We start from the raw sequence: 22,443 nt of genomic DNA on the forward strand, positions 1-22,443 counted from the left end.
CGTTCAGAGCTACAATAGAGGAGAAAAAAAGAGCTGCAGGGATACAAGGGAAATAAAATAAAATAGGACAAAAATTGTGACAGGGAGGAAATGTGAAAGTGGATTAAAGTGGAAACAGAAGAGGTAAAGTAGAGGACGCTGAAGTTAGAGAGTCTAACAGAGAGTGAAAAGAGGTATGTAGAAAAATACCAAGAGGCTGCATGCTTTCCTCTCCTCTACCCCATTACTCATCCATGCTCTAAGAATCCTAATCCCTGCCCCCTTCCCTTCCCTCTCCTTCTTCCCTTCTTGTGTTTTTCTCTGTGTTCCTCCTTGAAAAGCAGGAGGTTGACGACACAGAAGAGGACCCTAGTAACAGAAGGTTGCTCCCCTGCAACTGGACAGTTTAGATTTCCCTTTGTGCAAAATTTACAAGGGAAGTTACCCCCACCCCATCAAAACACACATAAATCCCTACTTTGGATAACTTTGCCTTGACACAAATCCGCCCCGGGAGTCAAGAGAGTGAGCTGCACTGATAACACTCAGTAAATCACTTCACGTCAGCTCTGGTGCCAAATTTCAGAAGTGTTCAATCCCAAACACTAAAACTCTTTCTGAACATACTTTCAGTTAATAATTGAGGTTGTCTGAGTGTCCCAAAATAAAGTCTCAAAAGTTAAAGTCTTGAGTTCACCATTATGTGCTACTTTTTTCCCTTTCATCTTTAAGTCTAAGCATCTCTTCCACAAACAAACATTTCCCACACCGTTCTTCCTCTGTACGACACACAGCCTGATGCCATCGCTGACAAATAGAAATCAGCGCTCTTCATCTTTTAGCTGCTTCACTGACGTATGAGCAAAACAGACATTTTCAACTCCACTACAGAAGCACAACACAAGAAACTGCAGCAGGAGCAGAGAAGGACAGAGGCCGCCGTTTGGGATATGCTCTCAAGCAGGAAATTGTATTTAGGGAAATAACTGCTTCCTGTTTTCTTGTCTGAACCAGCTGATCTAAGAGCTCCATTCAAACTGACTCCAAAACAGCAGCCGCTGATGGAGATGTAATGTGAGCAAACAGGCATCTGTTTGAACCTCACAAAAACTATTATAGTTTTGGCAGCTTGCCCTCATAAATTAACAGCTGCTAAAACAAATGATGTTTTCAATTATACCCATGTGTTCTCTGCACTAAAGGCTGCATATTAAAAAGAAGACTCACTACAGAAGATCTGGATCCCTGCTATAATACGTAGCCTGAATCTAGTGTAGAGGTGGTCGGTATTGACCCAGAGCTTGGTGGTCTGCCGCAAGACAGGACTCCTTTCTACATCCTTAACTACAGACATGTTCAATGAGAAGTGTAAGTACTGTACCTTGATGTCAAAGTTGCAGTCAAAGCGCTTGATGAGGACGATGAATGCGCCCGTCAGGTTATCCCTTGGAGGGGGCTCGATGGGCTCACATGCATTTTCTGGCCGTGCTCCAATAAGGAAGCCCTGTAGGGATTCAAAAAAATTTATAACATGATGAGAGAGACATACAATCAGGTTGAAGTGATTTATTCAGAAACAAGACATCTAGTTCTGAAGCAGAGCAGTGTTGAGTAGTATAGAAAACTGTTTTCATCGTTCAAATTTGTTTTAAGAGTAACAGACCTCTGATAAGATTATTTATCCATGCAACCAAGATTCTTTATTTCTGAGTTAGTGAAACGTGTCTTCTCACCTATTTCTTTTTTTCAAAAGCACAATAAATGCCTATCAGAATTACAAAACAAAAGTCAAAATTCTGCAAATAAAGTATGAATCTAGGGGAAATAAATTCTTAATTCTAAGAAAAAAAAAGTCAAAATTATAAGATTAAAGTCAGAATCATGAAAAAAAAGTCAGAATTTTGAGGTTTAGGTAAGATTTATGAACTTAAAGTCATAATTCTGAAAAAAAAAAAACATACACAATGATAATATAAATGTAAAAATTCTGAAGAAATAAAGTCATAAAATGCTGATGTTATTAATCACAGGTAAATCACTTGCTATTTTACAACACATCCCAGAAATCATCTACAGGAACGTGACAATCATCAGTAGTACGATCAGCATTGTGTCTATGTTCTTGAAATCTTCTTTAAGTGGAAAACAGTCCTCTCCAAAAGAAAACCACACAGTTTCTTTTCCAATATTAGAGAGCAGCAGAGTGGGCCTGTGTGCGGTTAAAGAGTGTAGACACAACACACTGACTTCCAAGTCCCAGTGTCTGTTCCACAAGTTTTATTAAACCCACATTAACAACATCCACAAAAGCCCTGGTGAAAACAAGCTGGGAGAAAAATCATAAAGTCTGGAGACAGCTCCGCAGAGGCCCCCAGATGTGACATTTTCAATTCAAACAGACATTTAACATCAGGATGCATGTTCAATGCACGCAAACCTTTTTTTCTACTGAACATAAATACTGTGTGAGTGTATGAGACAGCAAGACCTCCACTTTTGTGGTTTCATGGTTTGTCCTGAAAAACTCTTGCGGTGAGATTTGCAATCTCTACGTCTCTCTCTTTGCTGCTTCCTGTCTCAGTCCCATTTCCACACAGCAGCTTTTGAAGTGACTGATGAGAGGCTGATAGTGAGAAGAGAGGGTTAGACTGAGAGGCTGACAGAGTGATAAAGAGAAGGAGAAAGGAGGCGGAAACGGCAGACGACACAAATATGGAGGCAGAGGGAATCAGACACCCACTGTAATGTAGACAAAAGAGGGGAAAAAAACGGAGCGGTAAGGACAAAAATAGAAAGGTGAGAACAAAAAGAGGCAGACGGATGAGAAGGAGAGAAGAACCAGAGCAGAGAAATAAAGGAGAGATGATGAAAGGAAAACACACCAGGGATGGGGGGTTGATGTGATATACCTGCAGGTCTTATGTAACTGTAACTAACACCACTGTGTGTGTGTGCATGTGTTAGTGTGTGTGTGTCAGAGGCAGGGTGTTAAGACAGGAAGTGTGGACTGCTGTGGGACTCTGGGAGTTTACTGCCACTAACAGCTCTTTCCCGCTTTCTCTCTCTCCTCTTAATGCCGTCACTTTGAAAAGAACAACCTGCATATCAAGGAGCGTCAGCACTTTCTCTCTCTCACACACACACACACAGAGAAAGACAGCGTCTGCAGAGACCATACAGATTTTCTCAGCGTGCATTTCACCGTCTGCTTCACAGGCGTGACTCAAAAATAGCAGCTGAGCAACAAAAGGAAAAAGACCACAGTGACTCATTCAACCATCCTTCAAAATAAAAGACACACAAAGTGGTGTCCTGACTGAACCGTCTGGTTGTTGCTGGCATTAATGGGACCGCTGATGAATAAAAAGGTGAAGGCGAAACATGTGAGGAATCACCCAGTGGTGGTGTCACCTCTGGGTGCCTCCTCCCTGCCTTGCTGCTAAATGACATCACTGTGCTACTGCCTCACATTCCTCCTCCTGGCTTTGAAACAAGACGCAAGAGCGCCCTCTTTTGGATGGAACAAGCGCCTTGAATCCCACAACACCTGGTGAGAGTGCAGAATGCTGAGATGAGAGCAAGTGGTGAAAAACAGGAAATGACCCAGGAGGGAGGGGAACTCCTGAAAGCATCGACTGAAGGATGAAATGCTGTCTGGGCACGGGTATTACTCCACATACCGAGGTCTTAATGTACAGCAGCATGTTTTCATCTTGTACTGCCCTGGTGCCGTGAAAATGAGGTTCTAGGATTAACATTTAAACTACAATCAACATTTCTTGGGTACATTTTTGTGCATTCATTATGCTTAGAAAACAGTGATACAGTGAAAAAAGATTATTCATTAACTAAGCTATGTTTCCTGGCATTGCATAAGTCTGGGATCAAGGTGTCAAAATCTGGAAAATGATCATATGAGTGCAACTCATTCACGGCCCATGTGATGTAGAAATGATGACTTTGCTCACATATGTAGTTGCACCATTAGAGTACACGGAAACCGTACAGTGAGAGAGGGAAATATGGGTGCCAACACTCAAAAATAAAAAAAAAGCTTAGAACATAAAAGCACAACAAGCAAATAATACTGGATACAACCCATTGAGCTCATTGTGTGGAGGCTGTAAATTTGCTGAAACAGCTGAAAAATTGTGTTTCCCTTTAGTTTCAGGCAGGGCACTGCAGAACACAGATCAGGCATTCTCCTGTTCAGATATTGAATCTGATACCAGAATTCTGGGTTTCATTTGACAGATTTGTCACCGGTCACTATAAGTTGTATGTATGCAACCCTCAACTATAACACCCAAGTTTTAAATCTCAGTGACTGAAATAAAGTAACTAAAGTCAAAACAAATGTTTTTACAAGACATGTTGAAAGAACTTAATTTTTGCTGAGAAACATTTGAAATTATCTTTGATCATTCAGTCATCACTTGGCAGCCTAGTCCAGGGGGCCAAATGTACAAACACTTTGGTCGAACCAAAAGTTAATTTAAGCCACTTTCCGCTCACAGTGTTCTGAGTGTGCAAGTACTAAGGATAACGTACGAAATGGCAACTACCTTCCACAACATTTCTTCAACACAGGTTTCTAGAAGTATGACAATCCACAGAATGTGAGATTGTGCCCACAGTCAGTTTATAGTATGCCGGTCAAATTATAGACTGTAGAGCAGGGATCTCAAACTCGTGCCATGGAGGGCCAAGAGGCTGCAGGTTTTCCTTCCAACCAAAAACTCCACCCGCTGATTTCACTGATTAGTCCCTGCTCTCTGCTTGAAGGTGAGGTAATCAGTGAAATCAGCTGGTGGAGTTTTTGGTTGGAAAGAAAACCTGCAGCCTCTTGGCCCTCCATGGCACGAGTTTGAGACCCCTGCTGTAGTGGATAATAATGGATGTAGTCTGCATGATGTCACCCATCTGTTACTGAAGCTGAGTTTTCAAGTCTGTTGTCATCAGATGCCACATTGGAAATGCTGACTCAACCAAACTCCAGCTGATCTCAAAAGAGTCAAAGAGGCAGAGTTGAGGCAGGCTTTGAGCCCCTTGGATAACAGCCATAGGGTGCCAGCCTGCCTGTCAGGTTTGGTGTATCCCTGATTGGGCAAACGCACAATCTTAATATCTTCTAAACTACTGAGCTGGAAGAAAATTCACCTTCTATAATTTGTGTGCCGTTAAGAGATGTGAGCTATTCTGACTTGTCGCTTTTTGTACCAGGCTGTAAACATCTTTTATTTTTGCCGTAAAACATTCAGCCAGCTTCAAGCTGACACTGGGAGCTGCAGTTTTCAGCATTTCTGTATCAGCTTCATTTTTCATGGTCAGAGGTAGCCACTTGAGTTAAACGTACTTTTACTTGGGACATGGGTATACCCAAGTGGTCTAGGATTTAACGCCCTATGAGGGAAGCCCCCTGAACTGGCTGCCCTGGTTCAAGACCACCAAGGACCAGCGGTACCTTTCTCACATGTCACTACTCACTCTTACCCTGTTTCCTGCTTTAGCCACTGTCTTATCCTCTATAGTAAAAGTCAGGAAAGGCCAAAAGAAAAAAAACAACCTTTACTTATCTAAGGAAAAGGACCAGGAAGTACAAGGAGCATTTTCTTTGATTAGAAGAATGGCTCCTATGAATAAAAACTATTTCTATTTATGGTAAACATCTAATTAAATGGGTAAAATCAACAATGTCTGTAATTAACTAGAACACATCCCAGGAAAAGAAACTGCAATGTCGTATTAACGCTTCCGCTTTATCTTTTCCAATGGAAGTTCATTGTATTTATACGAAACTGTGGGCATGATCAGGCAGCTCATGTACTTGGTTTCAGTGTGATTCAGATGTATGATGAAAACCCTGGTTGAGAAACAGACGTCAGTAAAGATCAAATGCAGTCTGGTATAAATGTTTCACAGATTTCTTGACCTAAATACAACATATCTTATGTAACACCCATATATGATAACTGCTTTCTGCTTGGTGAGGTACTGACTGAGTTTTTTTTGGGGCAGCGTTATTAGAGCTGCTTTCTGAGAAAATGAGAAGTTAAGCCATGTATCTTTACTTTGTTGGACTGTTGTTCTACAAAAACAACACTAGAGCAACAGCAAACTTGGAAAGATTTTCTCTTGATACAGAATTCAAAAGGGAGGGGGAGGGTGGGAATTTCTCTGGTGAACTTTTCCAAATTACAACACTGTGATCACTTGTAATCCCGCCACTGAAAACCTCACTACAGAGCTTGTTTGCAGCTTTGCTCTGGTTTAGTTCAGGAGAAACATAGAAATTAACAACTGGTACTGACCCAGCTGGGGCCTCCTATAAGCAGATTAAAGCCTGTTTGAGACCAGTCTGATTTATTGGTGTTCAGGTGACGGTAACGTGCCTGAAACATGTCAAAACCACAAAGTTAACACAGCAACAACAGGAAGCAGCTGAGGCTAGAGCTCATTTTCAGACACACAAGCAGACTAACTTTAGCCCAGCTTTGCTCTCTGCTCAGAATACTTCACGATACTGTTCTATGATCAGTACTAAAACAAGAAGTGCGAGTAAACTACCTCTGATCTTTGACCACTTTACCTCTTCTTATCCCAATACTGCATTCAACGTGGATCTGAGTGCTAGTTAAACAAGGGCAGTGGAGTCTAAAGTAAGCAAAATGTGGGTTTGTCTCTGGTTCGCGTGGCAGAATTGCTCAGGGAAGTGTGGTTTGGGGAAGTGAGGGAGAAAAGAAGAAATGCCTGAACTGAGACATTTCTGGTAAAGCTTCTAAGTCATCCCAACTCTGACAGCAAAGTGCACTATCAGCTGTAAACATGGATGATTAGGTCATTACAGCTCATTTACCAGGAAGAGGCCTTAATGACTCATACATGCATTCAGTGACTACCCAACTGTTTAATGTCCATTACAATGCATTCATGAAAGCTGAACTCTCTTTTATTTCTTCAGAGAGGTTCATACTTTCCCTCTGCTGCTACCTTTAGTAGCTTTACAGCTCAAAATATCCCAATTTTTATCACACAAGTGTTTTGGAAAACCCTTATATCATCATCTGTCTAAAATGCTCAACAAACCCCCTCTTCTCTGATTAGCCAGCCCACTGAAAGCCTGTTTGGGGCAGAACTATGAGCAGAAATTGGTGTTTGGATTTCTACATTTAAATGTAGTGGTTTGAAAGTCTGCACACATTTAGTATGAACATTCAGCATTGTTACTTTATATGACTTTCTGTATCATTTTCTGAAAGATATGAATAGTACTTGCTTTAAAAACTTAAAAGTTTTAGTCAACACTGAGCATAAAAAGGTAAAATAGTGATTTCTAAAGATAAATGTCCTGTCTGGAAGTACAGGAAATAAGTAGCATAACGTGGCTTAAAAATCTTTGAAAACTTATTACTGGGACAAAAGTCTGTCATAATCCAGGGTCCAGGTATTTTCAGGGAACCTGTAGGCCTTTTCCAGTTTATTTATTGGAGCATTTAAATACATATTTGCCCTTTGGAACACCATTTGTGGAAAATCCCTCAGGCCCAAAGGCAAACAATGAAATAACATGTTTCGACCCCTGAATGAACTGAGGAGCTTAAAACCCAGTAAATGAGCTTTTTGACTCAAGGCTAATTTGTCCAAACTCATAACTCACTGAACAAACAAAACTAGACCAAACTGTGTGCCGTAAAACTGAAAATACAGCAGCTTAAGGACACCTATGAAGAAGTGGTGAAAACAAGAGAAACTGCTTGATATATTGAGTAGGTACCCACTCTGTCTTCAGCCTCCTTATGGGTTTTCTGTCATACTTGGGGAGATGGGTGATACGGGAGGAGTGTTTCCTGAAGTCTATTTACAAACCCCTTCCATAAACAACACGATTATAATCAAATTCTTTCCTGAAGAATCCAATGGGAATGAACGTAGAAATACAAAGCAAGATACGTCTATGACCTTCTGCTGCTTCCAATGTAAAATGAAGTCACCAAATAGAAACCAGATCTCAGCACTAAACACTAAAAATGAATGCTTTTATTTTTACCCTTACATTTTTTGCAGAGTTCACAGACTTCACCACTGGTCAAAGGCAGGCTTCTTTAACTGCTGTCAGACCATCCAAACCACAAAGACTCACAAGAGGAAAACCATGCATTTCTTCTGAAAATGAGTCCACAGATCAGTGGGTACAAAAGTAGAAGTGCAAAGTGGTGCTTAGAGAATTTGCTGCAAAAAAGAAACTGAGACGTGCTAAGATGGTTACTGATTCTGAACTAATGTGTACCAGACTAAAAATGAAACAGGATTCCGGCTTTACCCCTGTGTCATGACCAAACAAGAAAACAAACTAAAAAGACTGTTAACATAAATGGAGCAAATTATTTTGTTTTCTAAATTAGGTTTAAAATTCAGTGTTTCTCATTGATTTTTACTCAAAACCATTATGCTGTATAAAACTCTGATTTCACTCCAAACCAAAAAAGAAAGAAAAAAATACAGAAATAATACAAAGCACAATAGTTTCATACTTCTCAGTGTGCACAGAGTCCCCATGGCCATGTTTTAAGACCCTTTCTTTGTAAATGGGTTAGTTGTGTAATTTGAAACAGGGAAGTGTCTGTTTGAGATCCTGGTCTCTGATGAGAATCCTGAGGGATCCATGCTGCCTTGTGATCTGAGAGATTTTTCCAGACATACCACTGGAGCCTTGCAAGGGTTAATCTTTATGTGGAATAAAAGGTAAGAGATTTTTTTCTTCTCACACAAAATGTTTACAACTTCATTCAATCTCGTTTTTTTTTTAATGAGAGGTGAAGTGCCCTGTAAAATGTTCTCAATAATAAATCTTGAGGGTTTCAACATATTTTAAACCCTTTATTTTACTGAAAAAAGCAAAGACAACAGATCAAATTTGAACAGTGAAGTTGAATTATATTTAAACAACTTCTGAAGCAGCATATGATGCCAACCAGACAATCCTTTTTTCAGAGAGGATCTTGCATAATACAAGAGGATGCCAAACTATATTCTGAATGCAACAGCATGGCTCTATGGTAGAAGAGTCCACATGCTTAAGTGGCTGCCTGCAGCGCTTATTTTATCACCTATCATAAACATTTGGTGCATCATGGAACAAATGAGCGGCTAAAACCCAGAAGGAAGCAAGAATGTGACCATATTTCATTTTTAAAACCCATGAGCTGGTGATGCAACAAAATGGTAATGTTCCTGTTTCAACTGATTTGAAATGTGTTTTTAGCATCTTAAATGGATCGTGCATGTTTTTTGTTAAAATAGTAAAAGTTTCAGTTTCAATAGTCAATGTTGCCTGTTCGCAATTTTGTCAAACACAGTGCTTAAATGACTTTCAAACTATCAGGATCTTTTTGATGTTTTATACAACATCCCATCTCTCAGGGTTCTTAAGGAATCTATACTAAATCAAACAGCGTTTGAAGTAAAAGCATATTTTTCCATCTTAAATCTGTAAGCAGCCAGTCTTTTGCGTCTGGCATTTTACTTTTATTTATTTTTATCTTTATCTTTCGCACAAGTAACTTGAGCCCCTCAAGCTGAAAGACTTTAACTCAAAGAATAAAAGCGCCTGACGTTATTTACTTTGCAGCTCAATCAGATTAGGAAGGATAGTCTGTTGCCATGCAAAAAACAACAACAACAAAAAACACTATACAGCAAGATGCTCTTTTTTCTTTTAGATGACCGCTTCAACAAAGACAGCAGTGTCCCTCAGTGTCAAAGAGGTATTAAAGCCTTGCAGGCTGCACGGTATATGTATAGGCTTTGGCAAGATGATCTTTCCTTTTTGAACATTTTAGGAAATGTCTCCCAGTGACATATAGGTACTTTTTGCTGTCAGACCCGGAGAACTTACATCTCGTCCAGTAAGTAATGGAATGGTCCTACCTACCTACCTGGTTCCCCAGCTGTGAAAAATCTTACATAAAAATCTTGCTGATTTCTACTGCAAATCACAACCTCACTCAAACAAAGGCAGAGCAGAGGAGGGGAACTTGGGAATAGACTGATGGAGTGGAGCCCTCAGGGAATAGGGCAGCATGTCTGAGTGGCTTTCTGCCCTGGCTAGAGAGCAGCAGGGGAGCAGAGGTGAAATACAAGACAGCAAGACAACATGTGAATATACAACAGAGAGTGGTCAGCAGAGCTTCAGACTGAGCCATTTCTTAGCTTTCATGCTGCAGACTCTTATATAAGATTAAACTGCTTTAGCAAACACAGATATTTTTTTTTACAGTGCATCCTAGCAGTTAACAAACACATATATTCAACACCAGTGGGAGACTTTACCTTTTTGACAGTATGCAGCATTTCTATACAACTGGGACCCCCCCCCGCCTGAAGCCTGAATAAGTGGATTAAATGTCCAATGGCCAAGCTTCTTTGGAAATTGCTGTTCCAGAAATTGTAATACACCAGAAAGTCAGAATTCCTATAATACTAGACTTTATTTTGCAGCCAGCCCTGCTAGTGTTACCCATTTCTGTGGATTTTGGAAATAAGCAGCACAAGGGGAACCAGAAACCATCCAAAGTTGTTTCCAGTCTTCAAATTTATTTTGTATGTGTAATACCAACAATGATGTCAACGTGAGCTATTATTCCTAAAATAAAGTGTCATCACATGTCATGTGACAAAACCAGAATAATACCATCAGACTTCCACGCAGGTGTAATGTAGCTCAACATAACATCCTTGGATTCAGATAAGTGGCAGGAATTACAAAAAAACACTATTTAACCTGAAGACAGACACAAACACAAACGAGGCACAGAGTGTTTCTCCTTCAGTTTGTCTCTGTGCTCTTTGAGCAACAACAAGAAGGCTCTTGACTTTAAGAAATGCCACAATGACCAGCTTAGATAGCAGACATGAATCATGCCTTCTGTTTGTGGATCAACCAGTGTGCGGGTTGCTGGGTGGGGGTTGGCTTGCAGAAACTTCACAACAACAACATATTATCACAATCCTCATCGCAGAGCTGTGATGCATGGGTTTCATAACTTTCTATTAAACTTTGATTCAGCTTCATCAAAATCCAACCACACATATTTAATAAGTTTTGTGGTGGTATTACTATTTATGATCTTACATATAACAACTTATATAATAATGTTTATATGGCTGTGGAAAATATTTTGCCTACCATGTTTACAATTGTATAATGTATGCTTATTTCCATGTGTCAAAAGAATTCCATTGATCATTTAAATCTTAATCAAGACATCCTGGCTCCCTTTGATAGAAATAAGGCAATTATTTTTGTTTACCAATAAACATACTTGCACCCAACCATCTGTTTTGGATTGAAATTTTGAACTAAAATGTGAATCGGTTTGACCCCGAATCACAAAAAAACAATCACAATATTTTTCCTGATGTTCTACTATGGAACATTCATTTCATCATCAATTACACCATCAAGTTATTCTTTTAGTAAACTTAATTGCAAGTAGACCCCTGGATTTCCCCCGTTTTTGTATCGCTAATATAAGCCACGGCGAAGGCTCTGAGAGCTAACTATCTACAGAGAAAAAGCGGCTGTGAAAAACTGAGTCTGCATCGTTCAGACACGTCCAGAGGGAGAATTTTACTTTGTTTTTTACCTGAACATACGGTAGCTTCTTAAGTTACTAACCGGGCTGTTAACACGGTAGGGTGGAGGTCGTTTATCACTGATACTTTATCATATAAGCCTGAAGTCACCTGAATTTCTGATAAGTTGGTCATATAATGATAGCTGATGAGAGTCAAGATTACTTCTTGAAAAGATTTCTTTTCTCCCCACAATTTAAGCATCTGAATTGCACATTTACCAACTTTCAAGCTAACTTAAAAAATAAAAAGTTGGGTTTAGGTTGTCACTTGTATGACTCTTCCTTTATTCTTTATTCCCTGTTCTTTTGTGCTTTCAAGGTTAAACTTTGAGTCAGAGGAGCTATAAAGTGGGGAAGATACACATAACTCAAAATCATAAAAACTAACTAACTGAATTGTAATAACCTGCTGTAAAGCTTGCAAAAAAAGTTCAACAAGTTTTTTATTTCTTGCTCTCACCTTTAGTCCATCTCCGGGAAGCCGATAGCCAAACCGTGCAGGCAAGTCATCAAAGTTCTCAGTTTTGTTGTCAAATGAGTACTGAAAGACAGAAAAAAAACATCTTTCACTTCTGTCTCTCTTGTTATGGTATCTGATGGATTCCCGAGATAATAAGATGGGATCAAGTTGTATATGTTTACATGAAGTTCAATAATATATCTTTGAACTTCAGGAGATTTCCAAACACAAAACACTATATTGCAAACAAAGCAGTCCATGTGGTGTATCAGCATTACACTATAGGTATCCAGTATTTAGGTTATACATGTGAAAAATTACTCACAGCAGCAATGTCAGCCTCCACAGGCAGCAGGTTGAGGAAGGCGAATAGCTGAACAGTGAAGATTGTGTAGATCTGTGTGGCCGACAGCATTAGCATTCCCAGGGAGAGCAGCATCTTGGCATCACATTACAACCGCCTGCTGCTTTGCCACTCACTCAAAGACGTACACAAGCATAAACACAAGCACTCAAACGATCAGGCACACAGGCCTGCGATGCAAACCTTGACACACTGCCTGTTGTCGTCACTCCTAGAAAAAGAGACAAATAGGTGAAGAGAGGTGAAGTTACTTTTTTGAGTTACATGAATGAAAAGCACTCAAATCATTATATGAAATGTATTAAAAACCATTCTACACTCTGTTTTCAAACATCTATATCCAATTTTTTGTCTCAAAACTGGCTTATTATTGCACTTGTCCTCTTTGCAGCATGCTAATTGTGTAAGCAATGTGGTTAACTCAGCTGGTTCTACTAAATATCTTTTTTTTTTTCAGAAAAAAAATTATAATAGTCACAAAAGAAATTCTGTAATACCAATTTTATCAGACAGAGTAGGTGGACCAGGATTCAGATGTGAACCCATTGGCTGCAGCATTGCACTGTACTAGCTGTGGTTTATTCTAATCCAGTATCTGGTCTTTTGAGCTTCTGAAGGTCCTTTTAAATTTGAGTTTAGTCAAACAAAACTGTACAGGATCATATTTGTCCATATTAGCATTAAAGCTAAGCAGACATTGTGGAGGGCAGCATGCAGCTGAACCGTGCAGCCCTAGATTTTTAGGTAAGTCCTCAGAAAATAAAATGTGTATTGAATTAGTACATTTTCTGTAATTCAGAGCCCACACAAGGTTGAGAACTCTGCGGCTGGCTTATGTGGGGCTTCCTGCTGGTGTCTGTTGTATTTTTTGTCAAGCCATGTTATTTCTTAACAGCTGAAGGGAGCTTCAAGCAACACATAACATCATAAAGGGTAGAAGCTCAGACAGCACAGACCAGCATGTGATCAGGTCAGGAGAATTAACAGCAAAGGTCCAACCAGGCTTCAAACCACTACACTGTATTGTCTAGTATTTGGAGGATAACACGGTGTTGTTTTGCTGTGATACAAGGAACTCAATGTATTTATCTATGAGAGGATTTAGTTATGAGAGAACTAACATTTTCTGTGCTTCTCTTTATTACTTGCCATAAAACCAATTATGCAGTTTAGAGTGTGATTTATCTGCTGCACTGTATCACTGATTCTACTCACCGATGAGGGTATCTTAAAAAACACAGCTGTCATAGGACCTGTCCTCATTTATTACCTAATGCTAGACTGTGACCACAACACACATCTGCAGTCTTAAAGGGGACATATCATGCTTGTTTCTCCTTTTCACTATGCCAGACTAGGACGTCTGTAAAGCATTTCTGCCCTCAGTACAAATCATTTAGTTCCTTCATTGCCCCACAATAGCGTTCTCAATATCCTCATTTTAGGCCATTCTGAAAATCGCGTTGAAACGCTCAGTTTCAAGAATGACCTCCAGTAACCTCGCAACGTCACAGCCCTTTGTGCTCTGATTGGTCAGTTCTATCAGAGGGGCAGAGGGGGTAGAGCCAGGGGGCGGTTTTTGCAGCATGGCAGTATTTACAAAATCGCCACATTGAATGGAGCAGACCGAGTGAGTTTGCTGTTTGCCAAAACTTCACCATAAAGCATTGATAGCACTAATAAAATGGCGGAGTGTAGGATACATCCTTTTGTATTGGACCCCGAGTCAGACCTGGACAGTTCTGCAGCTCAGGAGGAAGAAAATCCACCTTGACACAGATCATCTCAGGACGCTTCAGTGTGGTGAGTCAAACCGGTACTGTAACATGTATAGTTTATACGTTTATACTCGGCTCTTGGTGGGTGTATCCCTCGGTGGCGGTTGTGTGACTAACTGACATCACAGAGGAGGAGCTGCTTTATCAGATTACTCCAATAAAAAGAAAGGATCCTCGTGTTGTCACGAAGGTCGAAATCTCGCGGCCAACTGGCAATGACCTATTTTCAGAGGCATCAAATCTCGTTCTAGGATATCAGAAAAAATACAATATCTCATTTTTTGAAAATTCAGGGGGTGTAAGGTCTTGTTTTCATTTTTATTATATTATACGTAAGTATTAAATCAGGGATCAGCATAATATGTCCCCTTTAAAGTGTCTTCAGCTCCAAGTAAAGTATCGATTGAAACCCCAACACCTACAATGTAGCGCTGAACTGAACACTTTTTTCAGAGATACATATGTTTGTGATTGACTTTTCATGTCTATACTCATAACCACATTCCCATATTATATATATCTATGTGTGTGTGTGTTGTGAGTGCAATAAATCTCTGCTTCATATATACATATAGCCAATCAATCTGACCACAACTGGTAAGATCACTATTACATTTTAGCTTGTTAAAAGCCGTACTTTATCAGTATTAAAGCACACTCACTCAAGTTTTCAGGATGCACAATTCACTTCAATTGTACCGAGGTTCAATTGTAAGCTCTAATCACATCTGTGCAAAATGCCAGTGAGTATTTGTTATGTAACTTTCCATCCCCGCTGTCCTACTAATTCTGCTGCTGCCACTTTCTGCGCTACAAAATATAAAGTCTAAAATACTGAGCAAATCCAGTACAGCACACTGCTCAGTAATGTGAAAGCCCTTTTCCCCTTCAAGCCAGTTAGTTATTAATGTAATGAAAGGGAAAAGAGAGTCGGGGGAAAATGATGGTCTAGATTAAAATTCCTTAACTATTAACATAGGCTCATCAGTCAGAGCTGCACTAATCATTGCAATTTCATTTTTTTTTACAAGATATTTTTTAATAGACACATTGCTTTTCTTCTTTTGATAAACTCAAATAGAACTTAAGCTAACTACCATCTGCTCAAAGATAAATAGAAGCCAGTTTGACTGAGCGGATATAAAAGATGCTTGGGGATTTCTTTTGGATTCAGGGGGACAGGATGTAAACACAGGTATTAAGCAAATCATGAAGAGCAGTAGAAAATACTGCCGGTTGCTAAGCTAATGGGGAGAATCCAAGGAGAATGTTGCTGACCATGTACATATTTTCTTTAAATTTAGAAATATTATTATTATTATTATTATTATTATCATTATTATTGAAACATTTTCCAAAACTGATATTTGAAAAACATCAAAGCCTGATTTTTTTTTATTAGCATCATCATTATTTCTTGTCTCATTTTATTTCATGGTACTTAGATATTTGTATATTCTATTTAACTATTTATTCATATCTCACTTTATTTTTTAACCTAATTATTTATTGTGTGTTTCTTTATTTGTTTTCTATGGGTGGAGGGAAAAAAGGCATAAAAAAGAAAACATTTTGTTTAAAGAGGTTGAACCAAGGTGAAATGTATTGCATGTACGCATAATTTTAACTGACACAAAGTATCAAAAAACACAAAATTGCAAAAGACCGTCATATTTTCTGACAGAAGTTAAATATTTATCTATCCCATTTTCAAATACCAGCATCACACGAAATCACGAACTACGTGGCAAGGGAGACAGACACATTACAATAAAGCTGGCTAGTGGTATCAGCCAAAGGGGAAGTGAGAGTATCACCCATTACAAAAGTGGTCATAGGATAAAAACATCACATTACCTTAAAAATAGCAGTGGGGAGCTACTCACATAGACGTGTAATTAGTGGACTAAACTACGGGGGGAAACAAACAACAAACGGTACAAACACCAGGATTACAAGAAAACACCATAAACTTTATTACCTAATAATCTCAGATACCACTGTCATGTTACGATTACATGGATTTTCTTAATTTCTCAAATGTGGCCACCTGTGTTAGTGTAAGGCATGTTGCTGCGGTGTAGTAACATACATATGAAATGTTGTGAACAGCCTGAGAGGTGTGCAGCTAAACACGTAAACAGAGCGTCCTGTACTCGCCTTAGCATGATGCTAACATTGAGAGCTAGCAGCCTTGTCGTGGGTGTTTACCTTTATTTCTGCCCAGAGGTCTATCTTGTCCAGAAATTTAGCAGCTGGTAAGGACATTACTCTTCTTTACACGCGTTGCGTCAGGGAACACGGGCAATAGTAAATATTTGGGGTTGACTTCATCCCGTTATAGCGATAGGTCCGAGAGTATGTACATTAACGTTCCAGTTTAATCCCTCCGCTAGCTTCTTCTTTCATGTGAGAGCACAAACTTCCGCCATATGCACCACTTAACGTTCAGCTTCTGATTGGATGGCACACCTGCCAATCGATCTATCCCGGAAATGACCCCAGACGTAAACATATCCACGTGATGGAACAACCATAAATTCTATTTTACAGTCGCATGCGCTAAAGTTGACAGTTTGAAAAACTTTATAGCAGTTTCGTGAGTGTCATGAGATTAACTCGCTGTAGAGCGTCATATCCGATGGTATAAAAGTACAAAGGGAATGAAAACATTTTTTCAGCATTAGAGCTGCAGTTTTTTCCTCTCGAATCTCCTGACAACATTTTAATCGATAGCACCCTCTATAGCAATTGAAGTGCAACTTCTTGTGTCTGAGTTTTCTTGAATTGTAGCTGGACCATGAGTTGAAAACAGCTTGATTTCATGTTTTTGCTTGTGTCTTTTTAACTCAGGAAACAGACTGATATGAACACGAATGACCAAAAGCTGGGAAATGTTGTTTGAACATATCAAATACACAAATGTATATGGCAAGCCTTTTTTTAAATTTAAAGCTTGATTATGAATTGTTTACTATGATGTATGTAATTAAATCATTCCCAGTCTAGAGAAAGAATATTTCCATATGTCATGTGTTGGCCTAATGTTTTGGGTATATGCAAGAAATTTTTCTCATATGAGATAACTACTATCTAGCTACAGTCATAGCTTTACTATCATCAGGAGAATCTGAAAGCGAAGTCAGCACCTTTAACTCATTGTTGTGTTCATCCAAGCCACCATCTTCCAGTGTCTTGTGAACACTGACTGAATAACTAAAGACACCTACAGCACCATGTAAGAAGAGCGCTCAAAATTGATAAAGATCTGTGCACATGAAGTTTCGTGGGGGGGTGAAGAAAATATTTTTTAATAATTCAGAAGAAAACTGTCTTTTGAACTTTTCTCCAATTTGCAAACGAATTAGCCCTCCAAAATCCATCCCGTCCAACTCCTCCTTGACTCCTCCCCACTATGACTTCACCTTTAATAAACTCACACAGACTTGTCTCCTCTCTCACTTTCTTCTCTGCACCACTGAGAAGCCAGCAGGACAGAGGACAGATGTCCTGACAATGAGGATCTTCGTTTGCTTCGAAGGCTGCTGTGAGCGCTTTGATGTTGCTCCTGATCAGACTGTGGGGGCCATGAAGCAGATGGTAAAGGTAATACAACTTAGCATGCAGGAATTGCTATGAGTGGATCTTTATTTCTTGAAAAGCCTTTGCTGCAATTTAAAGATATGCTGGATGATTTGTTGTTTTTATTTAAGGAGATGCAGTTAAAGAAGTTGGATGGGTAAAACATCTTCTGTATTGGGTGAAATACTATGCACTATCACAATAAAACACAACTTGTTTTTACTCTGTCCTTCTGTAGGAGAATTTTCTTGTGCAACTCTCTGATGACAAACAATTGCGGCAGTACCTGGAGCTTATCTATGGTGGTGCAGCACTGCAGGACTCCTGGGCTCTGCGTGACGTTGGTGTCAGGAGTGGCAGTTTCCTCCAATGCCTGATAAAGGTATTGAAGAGCAACAAGAATATGAACTGTTTTCTATTTGAAGTGGATACAATCAATTGACAGTGATTTATGTTTGAAGAGGATGGTGCAGCTTCAGAAACGCTTTACTTAAACCAATGATTACAAGACAAGGCTTAAAATTGTCAAATTATTTGACTTTTCTTTATCAACAGTTGATGTCAGAGGAGCTCTATTCTGGGCTTTTCTATTTAAGAAGCTGAAGTTTCTTCTGTCATCGCATACATCCCACCAATATGAAACAAGTTATTCTTCATCCTTTATTTGGGAGCTGCTAGGATTAGTCTGGTATTTGCATACATATTTATTAGCTGGGATTATTTCTCACCAAAGACATCCTTATACCAAGTGAATTTGATGTCAGAACAGTGTACTAACAGACAAGAAAATGTTACCGAGTAAGAGGCAGGAAGAACATGAGTTTATGGGTTTCTGTGATCCTTTGTTTTGTCCTCATTACTTAGTTTTTGTATTGGGACACATTCCAGACTCGTCACTGTGATAAATAAGTAAGAGCTGACAGTGAACATTGTGGGAGTGTGTGTTCCTTTTTAGCCTTTGTCATCCTTTTACAACCGCTCATAAACCTTAGAAACTTTCAGTCCAATTTCACTCACCAGACTTTTAAATGTTTTGTCTGCGTCACTGTGCTCTGACATTTCACATCTTTTGTCAGTGTCCCACATTAACGGTTGACCAGTGGTCATAAAATGTTTCTTTAGATGAATGTCTTCCGTAAGAGTCTAAATATTCGAGACTGATACATTCTTTGCTTTACAAAACTTATTCCAATTCAATGAACCAAGTTTTGTACAGTTACATAACGTGAGACATCATTCTAATGGATTGTTCAGGCTTTTAACCACTTAGTGGCAGTAAACTCTTTCTTGCATATTCTTTTTAAATTGGTTGATAAAGTATTTATGTGTTAAACTAGATACACAGTACCTTCACATTTAATTGTACATTTTAGGGTACAGTAGAGTTGATATTAAGGTGACACTTTTCAGATATTTACAGGATTCTTCATGCAACTTTGGTTACTATTTGAGCTATTAGCTGCTGACCGCTCTGCAATTTACTTATTTTCAGAGTGAAGAAAGACCAGTGATGCATGTATTTAATGCTATTACGGGAGAAATCTTGCAGATCATGGGAAGCAAGGCTCTTCTGCACATATCTGTCGCAAGGTTAAAAACTTTGGTTTCCATGCAAAGTGGCCTCCCTGTCAGCACCTTCAGACTAAGCACACCTTCTGGTGTGCATCTCTACGACTGCAACCTGCTGCACGATTATGCCATTGAAATAGGTATGGGCTGTTTTCAGTTTAAACTATCAAACTTAATTCAATTAACTCTGAATGCAGCTCCTTGGTAACTTCTTAATCCCTTTATTATTCTGGTAGATAAGTATAACATTCACAGAGATGTTTTTTAGCCTATTTTTGAAAAGTACAGTATTGATTACGTGGACTGCTTTATTTGTAGGTAGTACAAACCTTATTTTTACCAAGTATTCTAAGAGATGCAACAGAGCTTCACTTTCATATAAACAAAGTAATATTTTGCAGAGTTACATAGAAAATAACTAATTTGTTCAAACACAGGCTCTACTCTCCGACTGGACACATGGGATGGATGGGTTGAGTTCCTCCAGGGTTGCCTCCGAGGCAACAGACTGACAATCCAAAACAACCTATCAGAGAACAAACCAGTGATGAGGTCAGACATTTTCTGTATGATTAAACCACTTTTTGCATTTCAACTTCTCCATAAGTATTTTTTTTGGCTTTTCCAGGTTTCAGCTGCAGGTTGCACTTTACATTGCTGCTTCTTTAGGCCATCTGGATGTAGCAGGCTGGCTGCTGCTGGAGAAGGGGGTACACCCAGAGGAGCCAGTGGGAGTGCATCCATACCGCCAGTGGTGCCAACAAACTGCCCACAGAGACACAGACAAGTGTCCCATCCATGTAGCTGCAGAAAGCAGCCAGCTCCTAATCCTCAAGTTTTTTGTTGCCAGGAGTCCTTCAACCTTGGTGTGTCGGGACCCAGAAGGTCACAACCCTTTAAAAGTTGCTCTCCAGCGGGGTCACAAAGACTGTGTGCGATATTTAGCCAACAAGTTGTACTCAGTAGTATCCCTGCCAAACATGACCCTGCCCATGCGTATCTACCTTCAAATAAAACGCTGGCTGGGTTTAGGGCAGAAAAGAGTGGCTTTGAATCAATGCCAGTACCCCAGTGCAGCTTTTATAGCCAGGGCGGGGTTGGGGGATAAATTACTGGTAGATGGCTTCAACCAAACAAACATGTCCTCCAAATCCAGGAGATTTGTGACAAGACCAAATAGAAAACCCACGATGCAAGTTTTGCAGACCAAAACTCCATACAGAAACCTTTTTATAGGTTCAGATTGCACATCCACAAGGACACTATCCCAGCTACCCAGCCTGCAGTGTGCAAACTTTCACGACGTGAAAAAGAATGAGAACATGTGGCAGCATGATTCAAATACAAATGATGAGTTACTGGAAGAAATCTGTAAGCAGGACAGCAGCCAATGCAGGGGCAAGTTTTTACTCCCACCAATTACAAAAAACACAAGTACCAGGCCGATGTTTGTTGGTGAAGCACCAAATTATTACCAACTTCACTCTACATCTCTGGAGCCCTTCTCTCACCACTGTGGATGGACATCCAGGGAAAATGCCACATACTGCCTGACCACTGCCAGGTGTCTGTCTTATATGTTCATGTGCATTAAAAACAAAACTGATTTGTTCCTGTGTATGGGCTCATTTGATGCTCCCAGTAAAAAATAGCTGTAGTTCAGAAATGTAAAATCAGTTTTATTATCAGTAAATATTGTACAGTATTCAGTAGTCATTATTCTCTACTTCACTTTTTCTCTACACGTACTCGTAATGGAAAGCAGGACAGTTAAATCAACTTTTGTGCCACAGCTGACTAATTACTCAAGTTTAAGGCATTGATGTCATTTAGTAATAAGTCTGACTTGGATCTAAAAAAGCTTGAATGTAATTTCTGGCACTCTGCAACATGTATTTCTTTATACAACACAAGAACATTGGTGTGAAGGGACATGTCAGAGGAATGTGGGAGAATGGCAGAAATGTCCTTGGGGGAACACCAAACATAGCTGCACAGATACAGCATAATACAGACTGGTCACTGCAGTTTCTGACTACAGAATAAGTATTTTCATTATTGTGAATTGATAACTTGAAATGATAGTTGTATATTTGTTTCTTTTGCAGCACCTTCACCGAGAAGGCTTGGCAGAAGCAGCTGAAAATAGCACGTACCCTGATGAGGAAACGTGTCCGCACCAAAGTCTGATACTCCTGGATCTCCAGTCCAAAGAGTTGAACACACACACCACAGAAACCTTCAGAATGACAAGTGAGAAGTCTATCTCAGCAATGGTGTGACAGGGCACGGTCACACTGGCAGAGACACTGAATTTGTGTTCATTATTGAATTTGCCTCTCAGTGCTCTTCAAAGAGAGAGATTTTGTAGATCAATTTTGTGTTGACAAACGTCCAAATCAGGACTGTGTAGTATTGTTATGATCTTTTGTTGTTATCATAGAGATAGCATTTTAAATTCAGGAAGAGTTGGATGAAGACTCTTATCTTCTTTATTTGGAAGGCTCTTGAGGCATTATTTAGTTTCACCAGAACTGCAGTTGATGTTTTAGGAGATGGCAAATAAATGTTTTTTTTTTTTTAATAAAACATGTCTATTCTTTTTTTTTTCTTTTTTTCTTTTTTTTTTTTTTAGTAACACAGCATACAAGTCTAATGAGGGTGAAGATAAAGCCTGGCCTTTCAGGTGACTTGTAAAGGTTGATATCAGACAAGGGTTGTCAAGTCACTACACTGAGTAATGATATCCAAAAGTCTACTTTCAGTCTTAGTTCGCAGGAAACACGAATATCAAGAAATATACTGGGAAACAAAATTATTTCTTTTGCAGTAGATACTGTTAACCAACGGCACACTGTTGTCAGTATTTTATTTTTATTTTTATTATTATTGAATCATTAACAACTTCAAGAGTGGTAACACAAATACAAATACAATAACAAACGAGACAGGAAAGTCAATAAAATGAAAAGGAAAAGAAAAATACAAAAGAGGAAAAAAAAACTTGTGCGAGACTGCGTTTTATGTAAACAAGTTAAATTCTTTGCAAATGTTGAAAGTTTTTAAAGCCTTAGT

The 22,443-nt window shown here is 39.3% G+C and overlaps 2 protein-coding genes across 2 annotated transcripts in view; one reads left to right on the forward strand and one right to left on the reverse strand.

The window, feature by feature from the left end:
- The window catches only part of rnf13 (ring finger protein 13), a 50,207-nt gene extending 33,525 nt beyond the window's left edge, over positions 1–16,682 (reverse strand). The window contains exons 1-4 of the mRNA XM_074668878.1: positions 16,429–16,682; positions 12,401–12,650; positions 12,076–12,156; positions 1,361–1,483 (exon numbers count right to left, since the gene is read on the reverse strand). Coding sequence (XP_074524979.1) covers positions 1,361–1,483; positions 12,076–12,156; positions 12,401–12,514 — 318 coding nt within the window. The 5' untranslated portion in view covers positions 12,515–12,650; positions 16,429–16,682. The remainder of the gene's footprint in view (positions 1–1,360; positions 1,484–12,075; positions 12,157–12,400; positions 12,651–16,428) is intronic.
- A 1,021-nt stretch (positions 16,683–17,703) lies between these two features.
- Positions 17,704–21,831, forward strand: LOC141789333 (protein ANKUB1-like). The gene is made up of 6 exons (XM_074668709.1): positions 17,704–17,823; positions 18,038–18,181; positions 19,292–19,508; positions 19,806–19,920; positions 19,997–20,932; positions 21,477–21,831. Exons 1-6 carry the CDS (start codon positions 17,734–17,736, stop codon positions 21,556–21,558), a joined length of 1,584 nt encoding a protein of 527 aa, XP_074524810.1. The 5' UTR covers positions 17,704–17,733; the 3' UTR covers positions 21,559–21,831.
- The last annotated feature ends 612 nt before the right edge of the window (positions 21,832–22,443 follow it).

This window comes from Halichoeres trimaculatus, unplaced genomic scaffold (genome assembly GCF_033239565.1).
Source record: "Halichoeres trimaculatus isolate MK-OKI-2021-1 unplaced genomic scaffold, fHalTri1.1 fHalTri1_scaffold_4, whole genome shotgun sequence".
Lineage (NCBI taxonomy): Eukaryota > Metazoa > Chordata > Actinopteri > Labriformes > Labridae > Halichoeres > Halichoeres trimaculatus.